This window comes from Peromyscus leucopus, chromosome 10 (genome assembly GCF_004664715.2).
Source record: "Peromyscus leucopus breed LL Stock chromosome 10, UCI_PerLeu_2.1, whole genome shotgun sequence".
NCBI classification, from domain to species: domain Eukaryota; kingdom Metazoa; phylum Chordata; class Mammalia; order Rodentia; family Cricetidae; genus Peromyscus; species Peromyscus leucopus.
Window position 1 is genome coordinate 830,564 of NC_051071.1, and position 26,406 is coordinate 856,969.

The 26,406-nt window shown below is 52.3% G+C and overlaps 1 protein-coding gene across 28 annotated transcripts in view; it reads left to right on the forward strand.

Annotated features, from left to right (window-relative positions):
• The window catches only part of Ablim2 (actin binding LIM protein family member 2), a 125,650-nt gene that overhangs the window by 91,484 nt on the left and 7,760 nt on the right, over positions 1 to 26,406 (forward strand). For 10 of the 28 annotated variants that reach the window (XM_028882305.2, XM_028882311.2, XM_028882306.2 and 7 more), the window contains 6 exons: positions 6,316 to 6,368; positions 7,073 to 7,211; positions 14,811 to 14,872; positions 21,078 to 21,132; positions 22,534 to 22,541; positions 22,733 to 22,813. In XM_028882305.2, the coding sequence (XP_028738138.1) occupies positions 6,316 to 6,368; positions 7,073 to 7,211; positions 14,811 to 14,872; positions 21,078 to 21,132; positions 22,534 to 22,541; positions 22,733 to 22,813 (398 nt within the window). Of the gene's footprint in view, positions 1 to 5,259; positions 5,380 to 6,315; positions 6,369 to 7,072; positions 7,212 to 14,810; positions 14,873 to 21,077; positions 21,133 to 22,533; positions 22,542 to 22,732; positions 22,814 to 26,406 lie in introns of all 28 variants that reach the window. The other 18 variants (XM_028882314.2, XM_028882309.2, XM_028882315.2 and 15 more) reach the window with 4 other exon arrangements.

Consider the following 26,406-nt stretch of genomic DNA (forward strand, 5'->3'; position numbering starts at 1 on the left):
AATCTCTTTATGTAATTGACCAGCAGTGTCTGATAGGGCCAGACTGAGACAGGGGGTTGGAGTTCAAATCTTTTACCTGAGCCCCTAGGGGGGATTAGGTTCCCAGTTCCCAGCCACCAGCCTTGTAGTCTAGACATGAGACACTCGCCTGTCTGCAGGCAACTCCAGCTTGAGGGAACCTGAGCAGTTAGTTACCTAAGCCCGGGGTTCTGGATGTTGATTCTGTAAAGAAGCCAATCTGAAAGCCCACCACCTCAGCCAGGCATTCAACCATGCAAAGCCATGACAGGAATGCAGTGAGCCATGCAAACTGCAAGTGATGAGGAAGCTTTAGCAGCACAGAAGCTCCTTAAAAAAACCCCTGGGAAATACAGATGTGCAGGGGTGCCTTGATTTCCAGTTCATGCATTCATGAAACCTTTGGTATTCACACCCCGATTACAGATGAGAGTGTGTGTATGCATGCCTGTGTGTGTGTGTGTGTGTGTGTGTGCATGTGTGTGTGTGTGTGTGCTTGAACCTCCAGCCTCCCCACCTCCCACCCCCACCAAGCTCTTGCTCCATCAAGACAACCTGACCACAGGCCTTCCCTGAGGAGCTCTGGAGCCTGGTCTAGGCATGAGCAGCATTATTTTAATCCTCACCCCAGCTTGAAACAGCCCCTGGGGGTTGACAGTGAATCACAAGACTGTTCCTTTAGCTTAAGATCCTATATTTAACGTGCTGAAAGCAGCCAAGCCTTTCCCCGGATGCATTTGCTCACGGCATTTAGCTGTGACGTCACTGGACACGGTCGCTGCTGGCTACAGTGTTACTCTTCTCTGAAGCCAGAGTCTCCTTCCTGCTTCTGAGACCCACGGTGTTCAGCTGAGAGCCATGAGGATGGCTGGGCCTCTGTGCCCACTGGGTGGAGGTGATGCTCGGGGTGGAGAGCAAATGCTTTTGAGTCTATGGAGCAATCATTAATGTGCAGCTGGCCTCTGACCTCATGACCTGCAGCTGTCATTTTTTTTTCTTGGCATTTTGGGAACCTGACTGTATTTCTCTAACCGTCAAGTTCTACTTTCTTATTGTTTACTGCTTGTTTTAAAGAGGAAAAAAAAGAGATGTAGAAAAGCAGGAAGTGATGAAAAAGGGAGTAAGCAGGGGCAAAAGATAAGGAACCTTCTGTACACAGCAAGGCTGCCTGTAGCGCCCGTCAGGCAGGGGGAGGCACGGGGGCCTGGCAGCTGCTTGAGACAGGAGCTTCAGGATGGTCTGCAGCTCAAGAGAAGCTGTGGGCTGTTTGTGTTTCCATGTGAGAGAGGAATCTCATGCCTGAAAACACACACACACACACACACACACACACACACACACACACTTGCATGCACACTCACCTGCACACACATATACACCTGTGTGCACACACACACCTGCATGCACACATGCCTGCACACACACACACACACACACACACACACACACACACACACGCATGCAAACTCACCTGCTCACGCATACACACCTATGTGTATACATACACCTTCATGCACACTCACCTGCACACACACACATACACACACATTCCTGTATGCACATACAGCATCCAACCTTGTCACCTCGGGGAGGCAGTTATGGGTAAAAACACAGCCATCCACATTCAGCTACCTAGCAGAAGGGAATGCTTCCTTCCTTGAGGTTCATTCCCTGTAGAACATTGGGATGAGGCCTTCATTGAGCCTCACAGACCTCTCAGGCAGTTTCTGAAAACGGCAGAGCTGCTTGAGCAGAAGGGACTCTCCGGAGGTGGCCTCTCAAAGGCAGGCAGGCAGGCACCCATTTTTAGACTGTTGTTTAGTTTGTTTTCCGGCTGCTGTGATCAACCCCCCACCCCACCCCGACAAAAGCGACTGATGTGGGGAAGGGCTTAACTCCAGCTCACACTTCAGGAACACCATCCCTCTTAGCAGAGAGGTCAAGGTGGCGGGAAGCACCTAGTCACATCACGTGCACAACCAGGAAGCAGAGTGTTGAAGGAAGCTTGAGTTCTCCTTTTTATACAGCTCAGGGAATGGTCACCCACTTTTTGTGTGGGTGTTCCCACTCATTTAACATAATCAACCCCCCACGGACATGCCCAGAAACTAACGATTCCTCATAGATGTGGCTGGGGGTTCATTTCCAAGGTGGTTGTAAGTCCTGAGAGGTTGACACTTTGAAGGGGCCATCATGACTGTCTGAGGCCAATAGTGCTTCCTCAGAGACTTCCTAGACAGTTTGACTGTCCAGGTCCAGAACGGAGCAGCCATTTCAACAGCTTTGCATGCAATTTCTAAGCAAGCATGAGCCTGAGACAGACATGGGTGAGTGGGGGGAGGGAGTGGGGGGCTGGCAGGCAGAGGCCCCTCCTACAGCTTTCCCCATACCACAGCTGCAGGCAGAAGATGCTCATCTGGCCACCCACATTCTCAGGGCCACCATTCGAGTAGGACATATCCATTGCCAGTCCTTTGGTCCCCGCTTGAAGATGGGAATAAGGGTTTGCTGTGCCTCTCTGGGGTTTCTTTCTTGGAAGATGGAGTCTCACATTGGTTTGGGGTCCACTTCTGGAATAGGATGAGAGGCCAGAGGTCAGGTAGGCTCTGTGTCCACAAAGAGCATCGGAAATCGGGTACCCCCATGGGGCATGTCTAGCAGAAGTTCTTGAGGGACATGGGACATGAGTGTTAGGGAGTCAGTCTTTCCAGAGAGGACTTGTGGGACTCAGAGGAGCTTCTCTGTGCTCTGAAGGACACGGATGAGTCCCTTTCTCTGGAAGACGGACAGTAGGTGGGAGCGAAGCCAGTGAGCAGAGGTGCTGGCTCTATGGCCCTTCCCCTGACGCCACTGTCAGTTCTGGTGGCCGTCAGCAAACAGATGCCATTCCCTCAACCTCGTAGAAGGAAGCCAAGTGCCAAAAGATGCCAGCTGCTTTCACTAATTTATCCAAGGGGTGGTTTTTTTGTCATCCACTATGTGTTTGGCTCTACCTCAGAGCTGGAGACATAGGGATGGCCAAACATAGCCTGTCCTGTGAAGCAGAGCCCATAAGATTGACCCTAGAACATATGACCAAGTACATCCCTGCCCTGTGAAGCTGAGAGTCTGTAGGTTTGCTCTCAGTGTGTGTGTGCATGCATGTACACACACACACACACACACACACACACACACACACACATTTCATTCATTCATTCATTCATTCATTCTCTCTCAATGTAATTCCAAAGCAATCTAAACTGTACAGGTTGATGGTTGATACGTGCTGGGCAAAATAAGAGAAGTCTTGCCCACGGGTCTGGACCTGAGTAGAGAAGAGAGACTCCTATCCTCACCCTTCTGGAACCCTGAGGTCTGAGGAGAGACACCAAGGCCCTGAGCCCCTCTCCCCATGTGTTCAGAAACTCCATCTACTAGAGATAGTACCAAGCGGGTGTGTCTAGGGCCCAGCCGTCAAAGCCTGTGCTTGGACACTCACGGAGCTTGGCTCTGCACTAATGGCAGACAGAGCTCCAGTAGAGACCAGGGCTGAGACTACCTGATGACCGCAGACTACCCCTGAGCACCCTGGAATAGTCGATGGCCCCCTGCAAGCCAGAGATGTGGAAGTGTAGGGTGTAGGTGCCGGCAAAGGCAAGTTGCTTGCCTCTCATGGCGGCTCTGGACTGTGTCCATCCATCTACTTTGTGTGCACTGATGTGTTGGAGGTCAGTATGTAGGACACTGGAGGAGGAACCAGGCACATCAGATGCTGCTGTGACCTTGAACATCTACCGGTTGGTCAGTGGGGAGAGAGATTTGTACCTGGGTCCCTGTGAGCAAAGGTGAGGCCATGTCATTCCTACACCTTGTGGGGAGAACAAAGTCAGTCAGCTGAGGCCAACTGTTCTTGGGTTCCTGTGCTCAGGATAGGGCCGGTGCAGGGGTGAGGCTGAAGGGTTAAGTGGCAGAGGCCCAGTATGATGAGGGACAGGGCTGCATGGATGAATGGATGCATCAGTGAACAAAGAAATGGATTGAAGAGGACAGAGAGGTATGCATGGGTGGGCAGGTGGGTGAATAACTGGAGAGCTGTGGATACAGGGGTGGGTGAGTTGGTTAGTGGATGCATGGATAGATGGAATATATATATATATATATATATATATATATATATATATATATATATGGCTTAGTGGATGGGTGAGTGGTAGGTGGATGGATAAACAGGTGGGTGGTTAGTACATGGGTGAATGGATGGAGGAATTGGGTAAAATGATGGGCGGGTTAGTGGATAGGTGTATGTCCATGAGCAGAAGCATGGGCTAGTGTCTGGGTAGGTAGATAGATGAGCAGGTGGGTGGAATGTTACAAGAGTAAGTAGAAGTTAGTAGATGAGCAGTCAGAGGGACACATGTGTAGCACATGAGTATGCTCAGATTTAAGAGAATTCTAAGAGGGAAGAGCTGCCTACACATTACCTTAGGGTTGACCTCTTGCCTGTTCCTAGCATGGCAGACCTGCAAGCTGGCCTTTGTGTTCTCAGACACTCTCTCACCTGGTCCTCGTGAATTAGAAGGGGTAGGGTGGCATTTTCCCATTTTACAGATCAGGAAACTGAGGCTCTGAGTTGTTATGGAAGCAACTTACCAGCAATGCAAAATGCCTGGTGAATTTGGCTCTGGCCCGGCAAGCTACACACCTGTCAGAGCTTGTGGTGTTTACAGAGGTCCCTTGTTAAGTCTCCACAGAACATTCCTCTCAGTCAGTGGAGGAGTATTCTGGAGCCCTGGGTAGCACTACGCTAAAGCTCGTTGGCTAGTGTGTCATCTGTGGCTATACGGAATCTTGAAAATCCATGGCCTGGGCTCCTGGGGGTGGGATTTCACAACCTGAAGAGGTCCTGGGCTGGAGTCTCTTGGGGGCAGAAAAATCAGAGCTCGAGTGGCCACAGCCTGCTTGTCCCTGCACCCTCGTCAGTGCTGGCGTATGAGCCACATCTGGTGCTGCTGCCCCAGTGACAGTCATTGTCTGAGCAACAGGAGTCACATTGTCCACCCCCTCTGTGTCCCTCCGTTGAGCCTCCATAGCAGGTCTGTGGTTCATTCGCCTCTGTATGTGGAGAAGGTAGAGGGTTTATTTTCACCTAAAAAATCAGTTTCTCACTGGAAGAGACAGGCAGCCACCGGGGGGAGACGCAGAGTCCTTGTGTCTAGAATGGAAGTACTCAGTTTTCAATTTTGGCCCTGTCTTGTCAAGGTCCTGTAGTCCAGTCCCCACTGTCCAAGCTCTCTGACTTGGTGTCAGTTTTGTCCTTGGTGGTACAGGAGGCAGGGTGCTCCAAGAGACGGGCAGGGCTGAGCCCACCGCAGGCTGCAGGTAAGAAGCCCGCCCGCCTGCCTGCCTGCTCTCCTCCTTGAGCTGAGCCCTAGCTGGTGAGGACCTCAGGACTTGCAGCCATTGCTGTGTGCACAGGGTTGGGGTAGGGCTTGGTAGGTCTCCCTGCACTGAGTGGGTCCTGAGACATCCCAGCATGCCTTGCATGGTTTCTTTGTTTGCTCCTGGGGAAGTGTCAGCCCAGTGGGAGGATGCCATGCCTCCAAGACTCTTCTTGGTAAACAAGCTGCTGTGGTGGTGTGAACTCTTGCTCCAAGTGGGCTCGTCTTCAGGTGTACTGTTGTTCTTTGCTGTTTCTTGTGGACTCTTCCCAGTGGCAGAGCTCAGGGCTGGGCAGGCAGTCGGTAGCTCGGTGGAGACAGGTAGGGGACACTTTGGACTTTGACCGCCTGAGTTCATGTCACTCTCAGGCCCCTCATCCCACATCATGCTGGTCCAGGACCTCAAAGAAAGGCCCCTCCCTGGACCTCAGTCTCTTGACCTGTGAAATGAGCCAAACTCCAGTTTGGAAGAGTTCATGTTGGAAAAGAAGCAGTGATGGCCAAGAAGCATGTGACTGTGTCTGACACCAAGGACTCTGAGTCCTTCTGTCCCTTCAGGGTCCCCCTCGAAAGGTCAAAAGTGTGCCTATCAACTGCCAAGTGAAAAATGTCACTTTGTCTGAAAATGTGACTCCATTTCTCCAGGTTGGAGATGTGGTTGGAACTGCAGTGAGGTGTCACTTTGCTCAGGGCATGCTCACCTTCTGGGCCCTGTCTCTGAGGAGGCCGCTCTAGTGTGTCACACTTCTGGCCTGTGAAAGGCATTCATTCTGCTGTCCTTTTCTTTGATTTTCTTTTACTTTTGAGCATTAGGTAAAGCAGGGCCCCCAAGACAAACGTGGTGAGCTGCCTTTACAAATGGATCTTTCCCTTCCAGCCGCCAGGCGATTGGACGTGGAAGACAGCAGTTTTGACCAGGATAGCAGGAAGGTAATAAGGGGGGCTATGGTCCTGCAGGGTGGGATGGTTTCCCCCGCTGGATCTCCAGTCCTTCTCTTACTCTGCTCCTGGGGTCCTGGGAGGCCCAAGGTGGGAGCCACACCCACCTGCCTCCTTCTGCACTCAATATGAGCACTTGCTCTGCCAGAGATCCAGGTCATGGCTCTGGGACTGAGGAGATGTGGACACTGACAAGCAAACAAACCCAGTGCATTCTGGGGTATTTGACATGAAGGTTCTAGTACAGCTTGGCAGGTGTTTTGTTTTGTTTTTAATAAATGGCCAGAGAGTAGAATGTAGTAGACCTTACTGCTATAATTTTTTTGATGTGGCCACACTGTGACAGCAGCCAGAGAGGATGTGTGTGTGTGTGTGTGTGTGCGCGCGCGCGCGCGCCTGCGTGCGTGCCTGCGTGCGTGCCTGCGTGTGTGTGTGTGTGTGTGTGTGTGTGTGTGTGTGTGTGTGTGTGTGGTGCGTCACAACAGCAAGCTGCAGGCCGTATTTGGCCATTTCTCCAGCTGCCTCACGAACTTGCAGGGTGTATGAAGGAGACACCTTTAATGGTGAGACCGGCATTAAAAGCAGTGGGGTCGGCTTCTGAGGTAGAAGTACAGAAGCTACTAGAAGGTTCTGGTGAGGTGCTTCCACCATGGTAGATGACCTCAGTGTTCCCATAACCCCCCGTTCCTCTGCAGAAGACCACCTGGCTGCTCCTCAAGGGGGATGCAGACACCAGAACGAACTCTCCAGACCTGGACAGCCAATCTCTGTCCCTCAGCAGCGGGGCTGAGCGAGAGCCTTTGCAAAGGATGCCCGGGGACAGCCTCTACTCACGTGAGTGGCTCTTCTGATGTGCACTGGAGACTGCCAACGAAGGGCCCCTCCTCAGTGGACCCCCAAATCTCAGCTTTCCTCCCTTAAAAAAAACTAAAAGCAGGAGTCAGCATGTAACCCCAGCATTTGGAAGACGGAGGCAGAAGGATTGCCGTGAGTTTGAGGCCAGCTTGAGCTGCACAGGGGGACTCTGTCTCAAAAATAAAAATTAAAACAAAACCAAAGAACACCCAAAAGAGCATTCAGATGTGAATCAAGCCCACTAAAGGTCTGGGCCCTGGCCTCACCCACCACCTCTCTGCGGTGACGGTGACGCAACTAGCTGGTGTGCGCACAGCGCCCCCTCGTGGCTCCCTCAGAGCTGGCAAGAAAGCAAAGAGCAGCTCTCAGGGCCTCTCTCCCTGGGGGCAGATGTGGTCATGGTCAGGGGCGGGTCCAGCCCTGGAACTGGTACAAGGCACTGTCCTGGTCCCTGTGACATCCTGAGCGAGGAAGACACTTGGAAATTCCTAGGAGGTATGGCCTGACGTCACAGGCAACAAAGCTGACGTCTGCCTAGCCTTGGGGGTGTTGTGAAGCCTGGCTTAGGGGTGATCCTCAAGTATAGAGTAACTTGCATTGTCCCCGTTGCATTGTCCACTGGAGGTGCTGTAGGTCACAGGCAGAGTCAACAGCACAGGCTGCAGGTAGACTCAGGTTCTCCCAGAAGCAGCCTCTGCTCTAAGCTAAACAGGGGGTTGTTTGCTACGACTGTGGCTGTGGCTGGAAGTGGAGGTCATGAGAATCTATGTGGTGTAGAAGAGAAGAGAAAGTACCCGGCATCATGGTGGCACCGACTCTGAGTGAAATCTGGACTCTCTGATAACTGGCTGATGATAGAGAACAGAGCAGCAATGCTGACTCTCGGGTCATTGGGCCCTGGGTGTGCAAGAGTGCTTTGGCTGGCCCGCAGGAAATCGCCATGACTGTTCACACCCACCTCTCCTCCTGACCGTGGATGGCACTATTTGACCACGGCACACTAGAAGTGTCCTGCAGCAGAGGGAGGAACGGGGATGCAGACAGCCGGACATTGTAACCAACTGGAAATGGAAACGTTCTTCTGTGTGGGGTCTTTGTAAGCAGATGAGGTTCCTTGGGATCTCAGAGCTTGCACACAGACTGATGTCAACATGGGAGGGCACATCAAATGGCCCCGTAGGGTCTCCTGTAGGTTCTTTTGGAGGAAGAGCTAGCTGAAGGCATGGTGAGAGGAGGTGGAGCTCCCGTGTCCCTCCCTCTGCTGCCTGTGCCTACTGGGGTGACTGCATACCATCCCTCAGCCCTCTGTCCCAAGGATCCCTGCCCCAGGTGGTGCCCTCTTGCTGGCTGTGCACATTTGTGGTACTTGAGTCATGGAGTCCACAGAGCAGACCTTAGGAGTTGCCCATAGCTCTCACTGCCTTATGTGGTGTCCTGGCATCCAGGCATTAGCTGGGGGTCAAACATTTATGTCCGTATTTCAGGATGGTGTTTTCCAGTTTCTGGTCTTTGCTGGGTTAGGGGAGTGCCTGGTTCCATTCCCATGACCTCACCCAGATTCTCCCCATGGCGGTCAGCCTGTGCCCTTACCCATCCCCACTGGAATGTATGGACTTCCTGTGGCTCAGGACTGAGGGGGGCAGGGGCACAGTGTGGGAAGAAACCCAGCTGGAGATGCTCCCTCTCAGGGTCCTGCTTCTGCTGTCACTATGCTGTGTGGCCTGTGCATGTCCCCTATACCTTCCTGTAGCACTTTCTCATCCGCAGATGCTGGAACAAGGGTGTTCATCACAAGCACTTTTGAGTGTGGTGGACCCTGTGAGGTAGGCTGTTCCAGGCGTCTTCACTGGTCACTCCCATAGTGACAAGGGCTTTCCCGTCATCCCATTCCTCTACTGCATCCCTGCAGCAAGCCAACATGAGTGGTGTGGACAGGAAGTAGCTGTTATGTGGGTACATCTGGCCTGTGGGAACCCAGCTACCTGTGCTTGGACCCATGCCACCTATTATGTGCCAGCAGTCATGATTACATCCTCCTGCCTCTGCGTTCTCCTGGTGTCCTGGCTTCAGATCTCCTGAGCAGGAAGCCCACGGGGTCTAGCATTGTGCCTGTGCCTTTATCTCCATCCTGGCAGTGCTGCATAGTCCCATGGAGCTGCAGTTCTCTGCCAGGCTCTGCTAGCCTATCAGCGGGGCACGCGTTTTATTGTAGCCGTGTTCACCTCCCTTCCGTATCCCATGCGAGTGCTTTCTCACTCTGTGAGTGGTCATTAATGACGGCCTGAGTCGGCACAAAAGGGGACAAGGTTGGCTTTTGTCGTAAGAAGAGGGCCTTGAAGGCCTTATAGAGTGAGGCTTGATGCCTCAGTCTCCTCCCTAGCTTGCCCCCTGGGGGCACATGTCCTCTGGGTCCCACACTCCTGACCTTTCCAGTCCTATCCTCTCTTTTGAGGTCTCTCCCTCACAGATGTGAATACAGATGTGCACAGACACAGGCATGGCAGAGATCTGGTGGTATAATTCAAGCACCTGGGCTGTAGAAGCCGCTGCCCAGGGGTTTCAGTGGTCCCTAGCAAGGCCCCCGCTTTACATCACCAGGTTGAGAGGAAGGTGGGAAAAATGGGTTCAGGGTGGCTCGAGGCTTGGAGACAAATGAGTCTCTCTGACTTAGCAATTCAGGAAGTGCGGGGGGGGGGGGGGGGGGGCGGGGGGAGACCTCAGCGGGGGGCCACTTCACCCCAGATTGACCTGTGCCTTTATCATTGATGTCACCTCCGTGTCCTCCAGCAGGGGGCCCCTGTGGAGTGTGGAATGGTGGGATGTGCTAGTCTCTGCTCCTTAGAGCTTTGCCTTTCCTTGAGCCAGTCAGCAAGCAGCCAATCACAGCACAGGCCTCTGTGGCTCTATTCTTCTCCGAAGGAAGAATAGAGTTCATGGTGAGAAAGAGCTGCCCCACATTCCCTTGCCTGTGTTTATGAAGAGCCAGTCCTCCTGACCGGTCAAGTCTCCTGGGAGCACTGAGGGGTACAGCCAAATGCCTGGCGGTAGAGCTGTGACTGAGACCCCTAGGTGACAGAGTCCACAGATAGCCGAACTGGCATTTCCAGCGCTGAATCAGGGGCCAGAAAGGCCGGAGTAGTCCAGTCACCCAGCACACCGTCCTCGAACACCTTCTGTGTCCCAGCCTTGTTCTAGGTGTAGAACCAGAGCTGGGCCTGAAACAGAAAAGGCCTCCTGTCCTATGGCACTGCAGTGAGATGGGGCAAGTCAGGTGACACATGCAAGCTGGCAGCTAAGGCATGCTGGGAAAAGAGCCATGGGAATAGAAGAAGTCTTTGGGGAGGAGGCCAGTGTCCAGCAGGCCTCAGTGGTGGTCCTGGAAGCAGTGGATGCTTGGGAAGGGATGAGCTAGCCGAGGGTAGAGGCAGGGCTAGCAAACTGTGTTGATAGGTCATTGTTCCCAGTCCCCACCCCACCCTGTGCAATGAGAGCCCCAGAGGACTTTAGCTTTCTCCCCTGAGCTGGGACCAAGTTGGCCAGAAGGTGACAGGAGATGGCTGCCAGCATCTGTGTTAGGGAGGTATTCTGGGCAAAGCACAGCATATATGAAGGTTTGTGGGTTGGCTTCTGCAGAGCCCCAGGGAGACAGACACAATGGTATGATGGGAGAGGGACCAGCCAGACTTCAGATGGGAACAGGCATGACTTTCAGGAAAATTCTGAAGGCTACAAATGTGTCCAGAAAACCTCGAAAGGAATTGACACAGAGCATTGTACTCATACCCAGGTCCAGCTGGTAGAACCCCAGCTAGTCACTGCTGTGTGATCTTGGGTGCCCTAACAAGCCCCTATGGTATGAAATTTCCTTACGGACAACAATGAGAAGGACCCAGGAACCTGTAGGTTGAGGGGCTGACACCGGGGCACACAGTCCTGTGAAGACGTCCAGGTGGGACACTCAGACTAACATGCCAGACTGCAGCTCAAGCCTGTCCCACTGGCTTCCACAGCCCAAAGCACACATGTGCTCAGGGACATTGAGTTCTGATGTTCAGAGCTGAGAGGAACTACCTCGCACAGAGCAGGCAGTGGTGGTCACATCTTTGTTGGGGACCTGCTGTGGCTTGCCAGACAGATGTCAGAAGAATGTCCTCGAATGTTGAGAAAAGCCTGTACCTCCCACTGCATCAGGAACACACACTATCTCTCTCAGTCATACATCTTGAGTCTTCAGTGGCTGCCCCGACCTCTCATGAGCCATCCTAGAGGAGAACGGAGACGACTCCAAGAGCAGTGGGCAGCATGCTTCATAGTGGCTGTGGGTGGCCTGAGAGCTGGCACAGGGGTGTGTCGTTAGACTAAGCCTAGGCCTAGCCCAGAAGTTGTGGGGGTTGGTGGTGTTCAGTGCCTAAAGGGCCTGATATAACCTAAGGTCATAAGCACACAGCTGAGAACTTCCTCGGGATCCTCCGTCCTCTGTACCTGCCCCTTCTGTGCATGCCCACTTTTCTGTCATATCTACATTTGGCCACACACTCTTGAAGGCCATCTGACCATATCAGATATGCAGGTCCCTAGAAGACCTGCTAGGGCCATTTGATTTTATACAGGTTACTCGATCTCCCCAGCCGCCCCACCTTGTGTTCAAAGCACAGAGACCCTTGAGCATGGAGTTAGCACTCTGAATGTGTGAAAGGGATTTGAAATACAAGAATTATCTGTTCTGTTACATACGGGATGTTTGAAATCGCACAATGGCTGATTCCTCCCTGAGAGAGATTGATTATAACAAGACCTAGAGAGCAACTTAGAGGACAAGAACACTCACCGTAGTAGACTCACCTGCCTAGCTCCCCCTGCTAAGTACACCTGAAAGAAGGGGGCTACAGGGAGCCAGCAGCCACAGGGTGGGAAGGAGGAGGAGGCTGGCCACCTCTACAGGGGTAGGGGATGGGTATGGAGCAGGAGGCCCGCAGAGAGGAGACCCGGGAGATGGTCTCTGTCGCTAGCATCTTCTGCCTCCCGGCTGGTAGGACAAACACACAGGCAGCTCTGTCAGGGATTGGGGGCACCAGTAACTCCAGGCAAATCGAGAAGGATGGAGTAGCTTACTAATCAGCACTCTGAAAAACAATGACCATGGGAGCCAGTCTGTATGTCCGGCCCTGCACACGGGGCCCAACAGAACTCTGGCCTGCTAAAATGGAAGACTGCCTAAGATCCTATCTCTTATCACAACAATTAGATATTCAGGATTCAATCAAAAGAATGATTTGCAACGCCCAGAACTGTGACATTAGTATTAGAATGAGAAAGTCACCAGACTCGAACGCTGGAAAGAATTGGCATTGACGTCATCTGACAAGGATTCTAAGACATCCGTCATAAAGATGCTCCAGGGAGCAGCTGTGTCAAAACTGGAATAGAGAAAAAGTCTCACCAAAGAAACACAAGTGACTTTGGGAAGGAGTCAGTTGGGAACGGACACTGAACTGAGAAGTAAAATAATGCCAATACCTGTTGTGTGGGTTCAGGGACAGACTGACTGACTCCGACAGAGGACACCAGGAGCTTCATCCCAGTGTGGGCAGCAGAGAGAAGAAAAACAACCAGGCACCTGGGAAATGGTGCTTGTGTCTTTGAATTCCCTGAAGGGGGGGAAGAATGGGTTAGACACATCCAAAGCGACAATGGCTAAAAGCCTCGCAGACTTAGCAGAAGATGTAAGCCTGCAAGGTCAAGAAACAGAGTGGACCCCAAAGAAGATCAACCTAAAAAGTCCACACCAAGATGTGGGACTAAAACTCTGAACACCCAGGTTTAAAAGAGCTTCTTGAAAGTACACAGTGAGGAGAGCCATGTCATCTACAGGAGGCACTAGTTGGTGGCAGCTCCCTCCACATGGAAGCCACAGGGACCGGAAGTGAGTGACCGGAAGTGTGCTAAAGGGAAGGCCTGTCTGTGAGTTCTACCTTCAGTGGGAATATGCTTCTGGACAGAGACCTCAGATGAGGGAAAACTGAGAGAAGTTGTCACCTTAAAGAGTGGTTAAGGGACCTTCTCCAGAAAGAGAATGTTAACTGCACGGCTCCAACCTTAGAAAGGGAAAAGTCTAGGCATAGAGGGTGGGGTGGCATGGCCACCAGTCCTCTTCTCAAGTTTCTTTTTTAAAAAATTGTTTCATGTGGATAGGTGTTTTGCCTGCATGTATGTCTGTGTACCATGTGCACAGAGTGCCCGTAGAAGCCAGAAAGGGGTTATATATGGTTGTGAGCCACCGTGGAGTACTGGCAATCAAACCCTGAGTGCTCTTAACTACTGCACTGTCTCTTCATCCCCATATTTCCATACTTAAAGGAAAAAGTATGACCAGGGCTGGAGAGATGGCAGTGGGCCAGAGCTCAGGTACCAGCACCCACACTGGGAAGCCCACAACTCTAACTCCAGCTCCAGGGGCTCTGACCTCCTCTTCTGGCCTATGGGCACCAGCACTGGACATGCTCATACCCTTTCCCCTCTTCCACATACATCCACATAATTAAAAAAAAAAATAAAACGAATCTTTTTTTTGACCAGGCTTGTCTGAGACAGCTGTTAGGAAAGTGGGAGGCACACGTGGTCGCCACCCATATATGAGAGGTTGAATATTGAGCCTGGGGAGGCCATGTGCAGCCCCTGACTAGAGGGCCAGAAACACAGTCGAGACTTTTGCTGTTCATCCAAAAGGCCTGGGAGGCTTGCAGAATCATGGGCTTCTGATGTAGTAGGGTCTTAGTGGAGCTGAGAATCCACCTAACAGAGTTGTTCTTTATTGCTGCGAGCCTCCTCTCTGAGAAGAACTGCATCTAGCGCCTTCAGTTGGCATGGGTTCCTAGGTTTCCTCACTGGGTCCCTTGGGAGGAGGGTCCCTGAGCTTACAGGAACCTTAATCTAACACTTAGCCCGGCACACTCAGCAGCAAGGCAGACAGGATGGGTGGGCAGCTCTGTACCTGGTACTCATGCCAGTCCTCAGTGTACACCTCAGAGTGAATGGTGGGGGGATGTGGCCCACGGCCCCTCTGAGCCTTCTCCTGGCTGCCCAGCAGCTCCCATGGTGTTTGGCCTCATGCTGGCGGGCATCAAGGACCCCTGTGTCTCTGCCTGGCCCATTCCATTTCAAGAGAAGCTAGTAATCCCTATTTGAATTTGAGATTCCCCAACCTCAAAGATCCCCAACCCCACTTGGCTGGTGGTGGCCTGTGGTGGCTGTCATAGCACAGGATGACACGACCTAGCCTAGGATGTCCTGAGTCTGGGAAAGGAGCTAGCCTGGGTGATGTGGTACCAAGGCTTATCCTGAACATGGGTACCAGCTCGGCTGGGCCCCATTCCTATGATGTCCCTGGTGTGAATACCTGGCTTAGATATCACCCTCTGGGTCCTGGGGATAGAAGGTCAAAAGCAAGGCAGGAGGATCATCTTTATGGGCCTCTGTTGTTGTCAGCTGCCTAGTCCTGTCTCTGTTGGAGACATCACGGGTCCTGCCCTCCCCTGGCCTGGCTGAGTGCGTGACGAGGCTGTGCTGTGTCTGTTACAGGCTTCCCTTATTCCAAACCTGACTCTCTCCCAGGACCCAGGAAGGATGGCCTGGACCTCCGGGTAGGTACTTGGACCCTCCCTACCTGTGGGACACTAACCACCACTTGCTGCTTACCTGCATTGGCTCCCATAGCTTTGTGACAGAAAAGGCAGGGATCCTGCTTGCCCACCTGCCTCTGCCTGATGCTCTGCCCCAGATGCTGCCACTGTAGCTTTTTCCATGTCAAGAGTGACCAGACCACAGCTGGCCACACTCTGGCTTCTCTCTGCTGTGCTCCAGAAACCAAAGAGTCCCCAGTGTGTAAGGCAGGGGAGATGTAGGTCAGCCAGAGTAACTAGGGCTGCTTTGAGATGCTCTTCAGCCACACCTTCTTTCCTGGTGGCTAGAGTCAGCCAAGTCTGGAATGTTCCTGTGCCCATGGAGCCATACCCATCCCATGTCACTGCCATGTGGTCATGAGGAATATGTCTTTATCCCCTTCCCAATCTCAAGGCACATGAACGCAAGTGCAGGAGGCCTTTAGCCTGCCAACCCAAAGAGAGCCTGCCATGTGCCCTGGTCCAGTGCCCTTCATGAGGAGCTTGTAGCCATGTTGGCTCTCAATGGAGATCTATAGTCTAGGGTGTCCTCATGATTCAGGACCCCCAGGTCTCATATAAGCACACAGCTCCAGGAAACTTCCATCACCCAGGTAGCATTTCCTAGTGTCAGGAAGTTTGTGTATAAAACAAGACAATTCATATCTCAAGAGAATCAAGAGAGAGTATGTGTGTGTGTGTGTGTGTGGTGTTGGAGTGGTCTTATCAAAATGTGAACTCAGGGCCAGCCATCTGAAATATCCTCTCTAAGGCTATGGAACACTCTCAAGACCAGGGAGGCATCTTCAGAGGCTGCAGGCATCCTTTGGGACTGGTCATCCATCTTCTCAGGCTCCAGTTTACTATGTTTCTGTCCAAGACTTAGTTTCAGGGTGCCCCACACACAGATGCCTCTGCATGGATGGAATCTAGAGTACCATGGCTTCCCCTCCCATTAACCTCTCTTCCTGCTCTGGAACAGACCTTGCATGTTGCCTGCTTCCTTGATCTTTTTCCAATGGAATTTGTCTTCCACAGGGAAAGCATGGGTCTAGAAACCACACAGGACTCCCCTGACATGAAATGTAAAATCCTCCACTCAGAGCCAGGGCCTTAGGGGCCGTGGGAGCCCTGTCTGTCTTTCCAGAAGGTTTTCTTTTTACCTGGAACAGTTGCTCTCTAAGCAAGGGGCCCACAGGTGCCAGTGACCCAGCTTGACCTAGCTAATATGTCCTTCTACTCAAGTAAGAACTTGGGGGTTTCCTTGGTGGATGAGAGGAAAGTAGGGGCACTGGACTGTCTGTATGATTAGCAGCCATCTGTGTGAACACATGTGTCCAGCCAGCCATCTATGAGAACACAGAGAAGTTGATCTCCTGGGAGAGTCTTGGCTTGCCTGTTGTGGCATTGGTGAACTTCTGTGTCTGCAGGGGTCATGGTCTTTACCGGCTCCTCCTAGTCCAGTTGTGAATAAGTGATCTGGTCTCTGGTGGGTCCATCTTGGTCCCAGAACTATTGTGAACATTATCTTAACTCTCTTCAGGACCAAGGGACAGGTCTTGTGTGAATGTGGGAGGAGAGAGTGGGCAGACCTGAGTGCTCTAGGCTTGAACTCTGAGTGCTCCCAAAGGTGGAGTCCATCCTCACAAGAGTTCTGACTTTGCACTTGGCCCTGAGATCCTTTGTCTCCTGCCCATGCTCCTGCTCATTCTTTTTTTTTTTTTTTTTTTTTTTTTTTTTTTTTTTTTTTTTTGGTTTTTCGAGACAGGGTTTCTCTGTGTAGCTTTGTGCCTTTCCTGGAACTCACTTGGTAGCCCAGGCTGGCCTTGAACTCACAGAGATCCGCCTGGCTCTGCCTCCCGAGTGCTGGGATTAAAGGCGTGCGCCCCCACCGCCTGGCACTCCTGCTCATTCTTACTCTGTCTAATACCAGTATGTACTCCCCTGCCTCCTCAGCAGAAGGCTGGCTATTCAGTCACCTGAGCAGCCATGCTCAGCAGTTCAAATCTGGCCCTTCTCTCTGGAGTTCCTGTAGTGCGTGCCCACAAACATCTGCTGGTGGTGACCTGCAGTGCCCCAGAATCATTCACAGGGTGCTTTACTACCAGAAAGGATTGGATGGGGGCAGAGTTTCTAAGTCAGGGCACAGATTCAGTGAGATCAAAATCCAAAAGAGAGGGAGACCTCCGGAGAATGTTCTCTCACAAACAAACAAATGACAGTGTGTGAGAAAAGATGCCAAAGCCCCACTCATGTGTCCTGATAGTGAAGGCTAGGCAGCCACGATCACGACTTTTATAGTTTCCCTCATCTGAAGGGGCAGAAGTCCTCCTGAGTCTCCATCTAAGAGGAGTTTGTCACAAAGACCTAGTGACCCCTAGCATTGTGTGTGCCGAAGATCATGAGACTGTCCCGATGCCCAAACCTGCCCCAGGAGGAAGATGTTCATGGCCCAGCAGACTAACAGTCACCTGCCGTAGGTCCCCCTGTGAATAAGGCAGTAATGCTTGACATGTGCCACCTGACTCATCAGTTAGAGAATGGTCACTGGCCACCTGAAGGTCCTTGTGGCTGCTCCCTGGAAGAAATCCCACTTGGAGAAATGCTTGATGTTACCTGTGAAGAGACTAAATTCCAACATTAAAAAAAAAGCAGTTTGTCAGGTTGGGTTAAAAAAATGGCATTATCATAGTGTGTCATTACAAGTTATACACTGAAAACATATTCTTACTAGAAATGATAAGAGATGCTAAAATCACAAATGGGAGGTGGGAATAGTGATGCTATGGCAAAGTGAAATTAAGTTTCAAATAAATAATATATGAAGAGGGAACAGTAATGCACAGAGTACCAGTGTCCCAGGCTTTATGAAGCAGTGACAGAACCCAGAAACTTAAATGCACCAAACAACACAGCTTCTATCGGTGCTTTGCATGGTCTTAAAACAAAACATAGATCTAGTAAACAAGAGTCACCTGAAACTACCCAGTAACTCACTGTCAAGCTTAACCCTGTAGACAAATGCAAAATTTATACCCTTTGAATCCAGTTTTCCTGTGTTCATAAATCTCTAAAACTGCTTATGTCCCTCAAGCATGGTGGTGCACACCTTTAATCCCAGCACTTGGGAGGCAGAGATAGGCAAATCTCAGTGGGTTCAAGGCCAGTTTGGTCTTATAGAAAATTCCAGGATATCCTAGGCTACATAGTGAGACCTTGTGTCAAAATATGTAAATTTATATTTTTAAAGTGTTTATGTCTGAAGGTAGAGACAAGAGGACCAGGAATTTAAGGCTACCCTCAGCTACATAGTGAGTTCAAAACTAAGCTGGGCTCAATAAGACCTGTCTCTGAGAGAGGCATGGTGTGGGGTGGGGGTGGGGGGCTCTTATGTCCGTGACTGTAGATCTTCAGCTGTGATCCTGAAAAGAACATGAACTAGATAGACAGCCCTGAACTCCCAGCCATCTTGAGGCAAGTTATGTAACTTGCAGTCTTTTCCTAGAACTAACCAGGGTGGGGGTGCGATTCTTACATCTGAGTGAGTATGAGAGCAAGCATGGCTATGAGATCTTTTCCTGAGCTCTGCAGCATGATTTCCACATAAGTCAGGACTTCAAATGCAAGCCCCCTTCCGCTCTTCTGCACCAGCTTCTGCTGAGTCAGTCAGCTTATTCCCACATGGCTTTAGCAGGACAATCACAGCTGCCGGTGTGGGCGGCCATGATCTCACTCCTACAGTCCTGTGCACTTTCCGTGTGAATTCAGTAAGGTTGCTTGACCTCTCTGAGCCTGGTCTGTAAAGCCTGAGGGTGCTTCCCACTTTGTGGGGTGCAACAAGACTGGAGAATGTGTCAGTAGAGCTGGTAAATGCCCACATGAGGAAGATGAGTAACATGTCAGCTTTAAAAATCCTGGCACCTCATTGAGAACTGCAGAGTTAGCCAGAGTAGGGCCGGGCAGTGCAGCCTTGAACTGGCTCTCTGCTGCTGGTCCACACATACATGTTAACCCAAGATTTGCTTGCACAGAGTGGTCTGTAGAGCTACATGGGGCATAGACTCCACTCGTCCTGCTTAGACCAAGGCCCCTGTTCCTCCATTTGGAGGATGGCCCACTTCCCATCTTCCCTCTCTTTCCCCGGGCCTAGAAGGCTGGAGGAAGCTGGTTCTGCTTGGAGGTGTCGGCCTGGGTGATTGACTGCTTGTGATACAAGATTCCAAACACTATGTGGCAGCATTCCTCCTTAGCATCAGTCAATCTGGGAGGCAAAGGTGGGGCCAAGGCCCACCACTGGCTTCACTTTGCCCAGAGGCTCTCTGATGGACAGGTCTGCCTGAGGCGCTGGTCTGGAGCTGAGACAATTGTTCCTAAGAGTTGTTTTCGAAAACTTCTAAGGGGAAATGGTGAAAGGTCATGGAAAGTTATTGGCTGATGCAGACCCCTGGCTAAGGGCGCATGCAGGGCTTAGGACCCAGAGAGGTAAACAAAGGTTGAACCCAAGGATGGAGTCATTGACATATATCGCATGTTACTACAGTGGTGTTAGATCCAAATCTACTGGACTTGGTGGTGCACACCTTTAATCCCCACACTGAGAGGAAGAGACAGGCAGGGCTCTATGAGTTTGAGGCCAGCCTGGTCTACATAGTTAGTTCTAGACCAGCCAAGGCAACTCAACAAACAAACAAAACAAGAGAGAGAGAGAGAGATCCAAATCCATATCTAAAAGTCCATGATAAGCCAAATATCAGAGATTTTAAATAAAGACCTGCTCCAACCCTCTGCTTTCCACACTCACCCTCTCAGCAGCTGGATCCAGCTCTGAGGCAGGAAGGAGGTAGTGGCATATCCCTGGGCCTCCGTTTCTCTGTTTCAGACAAGGGATTTTGGTGGGCAGGGTCTCTCTGCTTCCACAGTCTCTGGGGTGCGTAGCCCATTCCCAGCTCGCCCCCCGGCTTGTCGTCTGCTGTAAGGTCCATCGGCCGGCCGCAGCTCTCCTTGTAACTGTATCTGTAGGTGGAGCACATGGCGCCGCTACCTGCGGTGCTCTCTGAAATACGATCCCTGGGCCCAGTTCCAGAAACTCTGCCCCACAGCCCTGACCCTGTTTCAACCCCTGGACTGTGCTGGGGACTGGGGTGCTGCTGTCAGACATTCTTCAGGGACCTCAGCTCACCCCACAGTTCTGGTGCGGACAGCAGGTGTGACGGGGCGGGAGTCAGGACAGGGATGGCGCAGCCCTGTGGGGACTTAGGGCGCTATGCAGTGGTGGGGCCCTGTAGACAGAGGGAACTTGGTCATCCGGGTTTTCCCGAGTGGACAGAAGAGAAAGAAAGAACTTCTATGACCACGATGGTGCAGACATGACAGCTTGTTAATGACAGCCACGGGAGTTGAGGGCAGTGACCTAGGCAGGTGGCAGCCCCGCCTCTCCCCCAAGAATGTCACTTCTTGAGTATTCATGTCAGAGCAGGGCCACTCTGTCCAAGGTACCAGGGGTTTCTGGAAACCAGAATCGGGTGACCCTGGAGTTGTGGGGGTGCCTATGGAGGCAGAAGCCCCTTGTGTCTTGGGGCTTTGGGGTGCGTGGACATTGGCACTCTAGACTGTGTACCTAGGTTAGGCACTGGGGACTCTGGCAGTAGAGTGGGATGATGCAGAGTGGGGTGATGCAGAGCCCCCAGGAGGCAGTGGCCAGTGAGTGCCTCTGCCATCTTGTAGGCACAGTGCAGCTGGGAAGACTCTCAGTCAACCTAGAGCATGGGGACGGCAGACTGTAGCCACTTTCCCCAAGGAGGAGCAGAAATACCACAGGCTAGACCCATCACAGTGTGAATACAGGAAGAGACGCTAAACTGTCCTATAGGGCCATGCCAGCTAGAGAGCAGGACCGAGGCATCAGAGCTCTTTTTTAAAGGTAGGGCAGGGTTGATCAGACAGGCAAGGTTCAAAGACTTCTGAAGCAGGTATGAAAGGCATACCCTCAGGGCAGGTGTCCTGGGTACTCACCTTCCAAAGTCCAGCTTTGCCATCTGCCTGTTACCTAAACCTGTCAATCACCCTCCATTTCCTCCTCCAGCTGTGTGAGGACCCAGCAAGCATTGGGGGGCTGTCTCCCAGCCCCCCTACTGCCTGCCCCCTGCAACCTGCCTCTTGCCGGCCTCTCTCTCTTTCTCTCTTCCAGAATGCCAACGTGGCCCCTTGTGGAGCAGACCCGGATGCCAGTTGGGGCACTCGAGGTACACACAATGGGGACCCCTGTGGGTCTCTGGCTAGGCCAGAATCACTAGCACATGTCTACCAGTCTCATTCTGAGACATCCCTCTGGGAACTGCTGGCAGAAGGTTCTGCGCCATGGATGAAGGGTCTCCTGGGGATACCTGTTGACCCCTCAGCTCTTCCATCCTGTGCTGCAGGGGCCTGTCATGGCTTTTTAGGTGCTGTGAATCTCTTGGAATAGGGCACAGAGTCACAAGCAAACAGCTCCTAGGGGCCGAGCTGAACAGTGTATCAAACCCCGTCTCCGGCTCTCACTCACTATGTATCTACTGGCATACATGTGGGTGGCCACCTGGTCATGTGGCAGGTACCCCACTAATGGCTCCTCTTCCAACTCTGAGCAGGGCCGTGCACCTGGCCATGCACACCTCCTTGTTACCCTCTGGAATGCTGGGGGAACCCTGCCCTTGCGTACCAGTTCACATATAGATGGCAGCGCCACGGCGTCACAGCTTGCTCTTGAAGTGGTTGTCCCAGTCTCCAGCCTCAGAGCTGGCACTTCAGAGTCCCGAGTGGGAAGATCAAGAGCCTGCCTCATGCAGGCATCTTCCTTCCGGAGTGATCGGAGGCCAGGATTCTAGCGGCCCTTCCTGTATGTGTGGAGGACCTGCCATCTGCACCCCTCTAGCTTCGATGAAATGACGCCTAAAGTCTAAAGGAAAACCTTGTTGAAAGGGGTGTACAGTGCTTGGCACTTTACAGTAGGAAGCAAAGCATGGTGAAGAGGGGCTGGGGTGTGGCTTGGGTGGTAGTGTGCTTGCCTCACACACGTACAACTCTGGGTTTATCCCCAGCAGCATGTGTATGATGGTGCATACTGTAATCCCAGCACTTGGGATGGGAAGGCGGGGGAATCGGGAGTTCAAGGTCACCCTCAGCTACATAGTAAGTTCAAAGCTAGCCTAGGCTCAGTGAGACCTTGTTTTTAAAAAGGGGGGGCACAGTAGGAGACTGGGGTGACAGGATACGTACTGGTAAAGGTGTCAGACTCCACAACACCCTTCAGAAAGTTTTCCCTGGAGAACCCACTGCACGTCTGGGTAAACTGAGATGGGTGTCTTTCTCAGAACAGCCCAGAACACCAGGAAAGACATTTCCTAGCCTAGGAGCACAGTGCCACTACCCAGCTTCCAGGGTGGCCTCCAGCCTCCTGGCCATGCCTCCTGCTCTCAATATTCTGAGGGAGACCCTTGGTCCCTCCCTTGAAATCCAAGACCAGAGGCCCATGAAGGTTGCTCAGAGACCAAGCATGGACCTGCTGACTGGGGGGTGGGGTTGCCCAGGAAGAGGATTGCACCCATCCTGGGCATGGATTCTTCCATTCCTAAACCAGCCCTGTGGTCTCTGCTCTTCTCTTACAGAGTACAAGGTAAGGGGTCTCCTGCACTAACCAACCTCTCCCACCGCGCGGCGCCTGCCCAGGTTCAAAGTTCCTTTCTGTTGCATTTTCTCTATGAAATGTGCATGTCCACAGTCCACGCAAGTATGTATCCTGGTTTGCCTTTTGGTCAGCCCAGGGGGCCTTGCCTCTGAGATAACTCTGTAATGTCTTCCCTGCAGATATACCCATATGACTCCCTTATTGTAACAAACCGAATCCGTGTGAAACTGCCCAAAGATGTGGACCGGACGCGGCTGGAGGTAAGGCAAGGTAGGGAGGTATGCGTTGAGACTCTACAGGCCTCAGCCACAAGACCAGGTTCCCATGCACATACACACCAGGAGGTGGTGCCCCTGTGGTGACAGAACAGGGCTCAGAACCAAGGACACAGGGATCTCCAAAGGCAAAGAAACAGGGTCACAGACCCAACTCTGCTGGCTTTGCAGAGGGGCCCTGGCTTCTGGCTGGGGTAGGGAAGGCCGGGTAACACTGTGCACCAAGGGGCCCACATTGGTCCCATCCAACATGCTGCTATGAAAAGATGGGCCAGCTTGAAGGAGAAACTTCTGGACTGCTCTGCTGATCTAGAACAGGCAGTTCCTCCGCGGAAGATGAGTGTGTGTCTGAAAGGTCCATGCAGCTGCAGCAGAGTAGTGTGAGATGGTGGTGCACTGTGCCCAGGAGGACAGACTCTGCTAAGCACTCTATGGCAAGGCCAAAATGCCCTATTCATGCTTCTCTGTTCATCAAAACCACCCCACAGTCATCAACAGCCGTAGGGCGGTAGTAGGTGGAGGATTCCCCTCTTGAGCTTCACACATAGGCACTGCCCTTCCATGCCCCTTGCTGGGGCGAGGGCATCTCCAGGCTCTTGAGGGCAGAGGCTACCTCCCTCCTATGCCTCGGGCAAGTTCTAGACCCCACCCAAACTTCTCATGGGCAATGGCTTTGTGTGTGACCAGGAACAGGAGAAACAGATATATCCAAGGGGCCCAGCAGGGCTGGGGCTTTGGGGGGTGGGCAGAGCAGAAACCCAGTAGATAGATTCACAAAGAGGTGGCCTCTAAGGTGGCACAGATGAGCCTGGGACTGTGCTGGGGCACAGGGTGCCAAGGTCCTCTCTGTGTTACAGAGAACATGCTCAGGCTTGTCCAGAGCCAATCAGGACTTTCACGGGCAACCGAACAGGGCAGTGTGAGTAAGGCATCTGTTCAGAGCTTGTGGGATGTGACCCTGGCGGGGATGGTATCATAGCAGAGGACTGGCTTTCCTCAGCTGGCCAGTCATGTGCCCTGGAGCCTTCGTCTCTACTTAGGATGAAAACCCAGAGCTGCTTCAGATAGCCATTGTGCAGTCCGAGGTTGAAGCCCTTTCCCTGGGGCCTGGTAAACAGCAGCCCCTCTGCACATTAGTGGCAGCAGGAAAGAGACGAGGTGACTGGGGCTGCTGCACAGGGAGGGGGACGCCCTTAGCCCCATAGTGACTTACACTAGAAACCAATGGAGTCACATGACTGAAGGGCCCCTTCGGGTATGGCTGCATCGAGGACTAAGCAGTATTTCCATTCCCAGTGACTGTTCTTCCTCTACATTGGCTCCAGTGAGGACTCTTTCACCTTTCCCCCCACCCCCACCCCCCCAGAGCTCAAGGTCTTGGGGGATGGGGAGGGAACCCTCTCTATTATCTGTCTTCATACAACCCACACTGAGCCTCTGGGTGGTCATTACCCCATCCTACCCCTAAACCAGCCAGTTCTCCCCAGGGCATAGAATGACCGGAGCAACCAGTTTGTCTGGAGTTAAGGGGGCTGCTGGTGTCACCTGAGCTGGAGAGACCCAGGTCGTTCCTGGAAGAAACTGAGAGCTGCCATCTGAGATGGAAAGAGGCTGCTGGGCAACAGGCGGGTGGCAAGTGTCCACTGCGAGGACGGTCGGGGAGGGGACGGCATAGCAGAACACAGTGAGAGCTCCAATAAGTAGCCCCTCGGAGCAGTCCACATGGTAGATACCCGTCATACCAGCCAAGGAGCCACGGAGCCAAAGCCCTGGTTCGCAGGATACTTGAAGCTCATTGCAAACGAGGAAAGGAAGGCCACGGGAGCATTTTTGTGTATTTTGATGTATGTATCGTTCACGGGAAGGGCCAGCGGCTGGGCTGGCTAGGGGGCTGTATGAGATTGTCGGGGTAGGGCGAGGCTGGAGCCCACTAAGGGACAGGGCTCTGCCTGCGGTCTTGGAGACTGGGGCCCAGGAGTCCTTGTCTGAGTATCAACTGTGGCATTGGTATCAGTGGCTCACAGTGGGGCGTCTTGGCCTCTGGCTGAAGCTGGGCTTGTTGATGGTAGGGTCATGGCCAAGAGCACTGCTACTGTATAAAGAGGGTACTGCTGGCCATTGGCAGTTCGTGGGTCAGGTTAGGCCTAGAGGGGTCCCTGTTTTCCGTGTGTCTTGGCTCTTTAAAAGGTGTGTCCTTGTGGGTTACTGAGGGTCTGTGGACTAAATGCTTCACCCTTAGATGATGCTCAGAGCTCAGATGACATCAGTAGCAGCTCCTGCAGTCCCCTGAGAGCCTGCTGGGGCTCCCTGCTTCCCTTTAGGGCTAGGGCGTGTCTCAAGTGACTTCTGCTTTGCTTGTGAGTATGCCTGCTGAAGGCAGCTGTAGCCTCGGGAGGGGATTAAACTTTTCATATTCAGGTGAACATACCTAAGAGTGTGACTCTCCGCTCTTCTTCCCCTGTCAAGCTCAGCCAGCCCCAGGAATTGGAATAGTTGCCACAGTGGGACACATCTGTCCTTTCTTCCTTATCAGCTTGGGGACAGTGATGTGACCCTGGAAGGAGTGTGGTGGGGCTTTCTTGCAGGAGCAGACGCCCCCCCACACACTCCCACCCCATGTTCGTGTCATGGGAGAGAGCTTTAGTTTTATAGTGAAACCTAGTTATAACTTGTAAAGATCCAGAAAGCCACAAAGAGGAATGGGAAGTGGAAAAGCCTTCTGGGAGTTCCCAGTGCCATCTCTTCAGGGTGGACCAGCTTCCACAAATCTCTCTTGTACGACTTTGGCAGTAGCGGAGTTTTGGGTAAGGAAGGCTCACTGTGTACTCAACTCATCGCTTGCTTTCCCCCTGAGGTTGGATACAGACCTTTTCTGTGCCAGTCCATGTCACTCTGCCCCCACCTGGCCAAGCAGCCACAGGAAAGGCCAGCTTCCTGAAGGGTCCTAAGGACAGCATTGCCACTCACAAGTTCATTGGCTGAGCTTGTCATATGGCATCACTTGCTGCAAGGCAGGCTGGGAAGTGAAGTTAGCCATGTGCAGGAAGAGGCTGTGGATGTGGTGAGCAGCAGATGGTGTCCTCTGTAGCTCTGCAGGATTTGTCCCCTGACTGCTAATCATTATCATTAAAACTCAGTGTCGTAGTTGTCGGCCAAGTGTCCCAGTCGTTCATAGACATGGGTACTGACTGGGATCCTAGGGAAGTCTTTGAGCAATAGACATGAGCCTGATAGAGAGGTGTCCATCAGCTGATTATCCAAATGAGTATGCAGAACCACATGCCAGCATTAGTGCTCTGAAGGTCAGGAACCTGGGCTTCTCTGTTTCGAATGAGTAGATGATAATGGTGTAGTGAGCATACTTGTATGTGTGTGCCTGAGTGTGTGAGGGTTTTGCTAGAAAACTATGTGGGCAAAGGCCAGGGAGCAGAAGGGAACCTGGGCTGTTTGAGGAAGTGGACCTACAAGACTATACCTGAGCAGGTAGAGAGAAGGCTAGGTCAGGCCTCACGGGGCTCTGCGCTGTGCTAAGCGGCTTGGCCATTAGCCTAGTGATAGTAACAAGGTTTGGCGTGCAG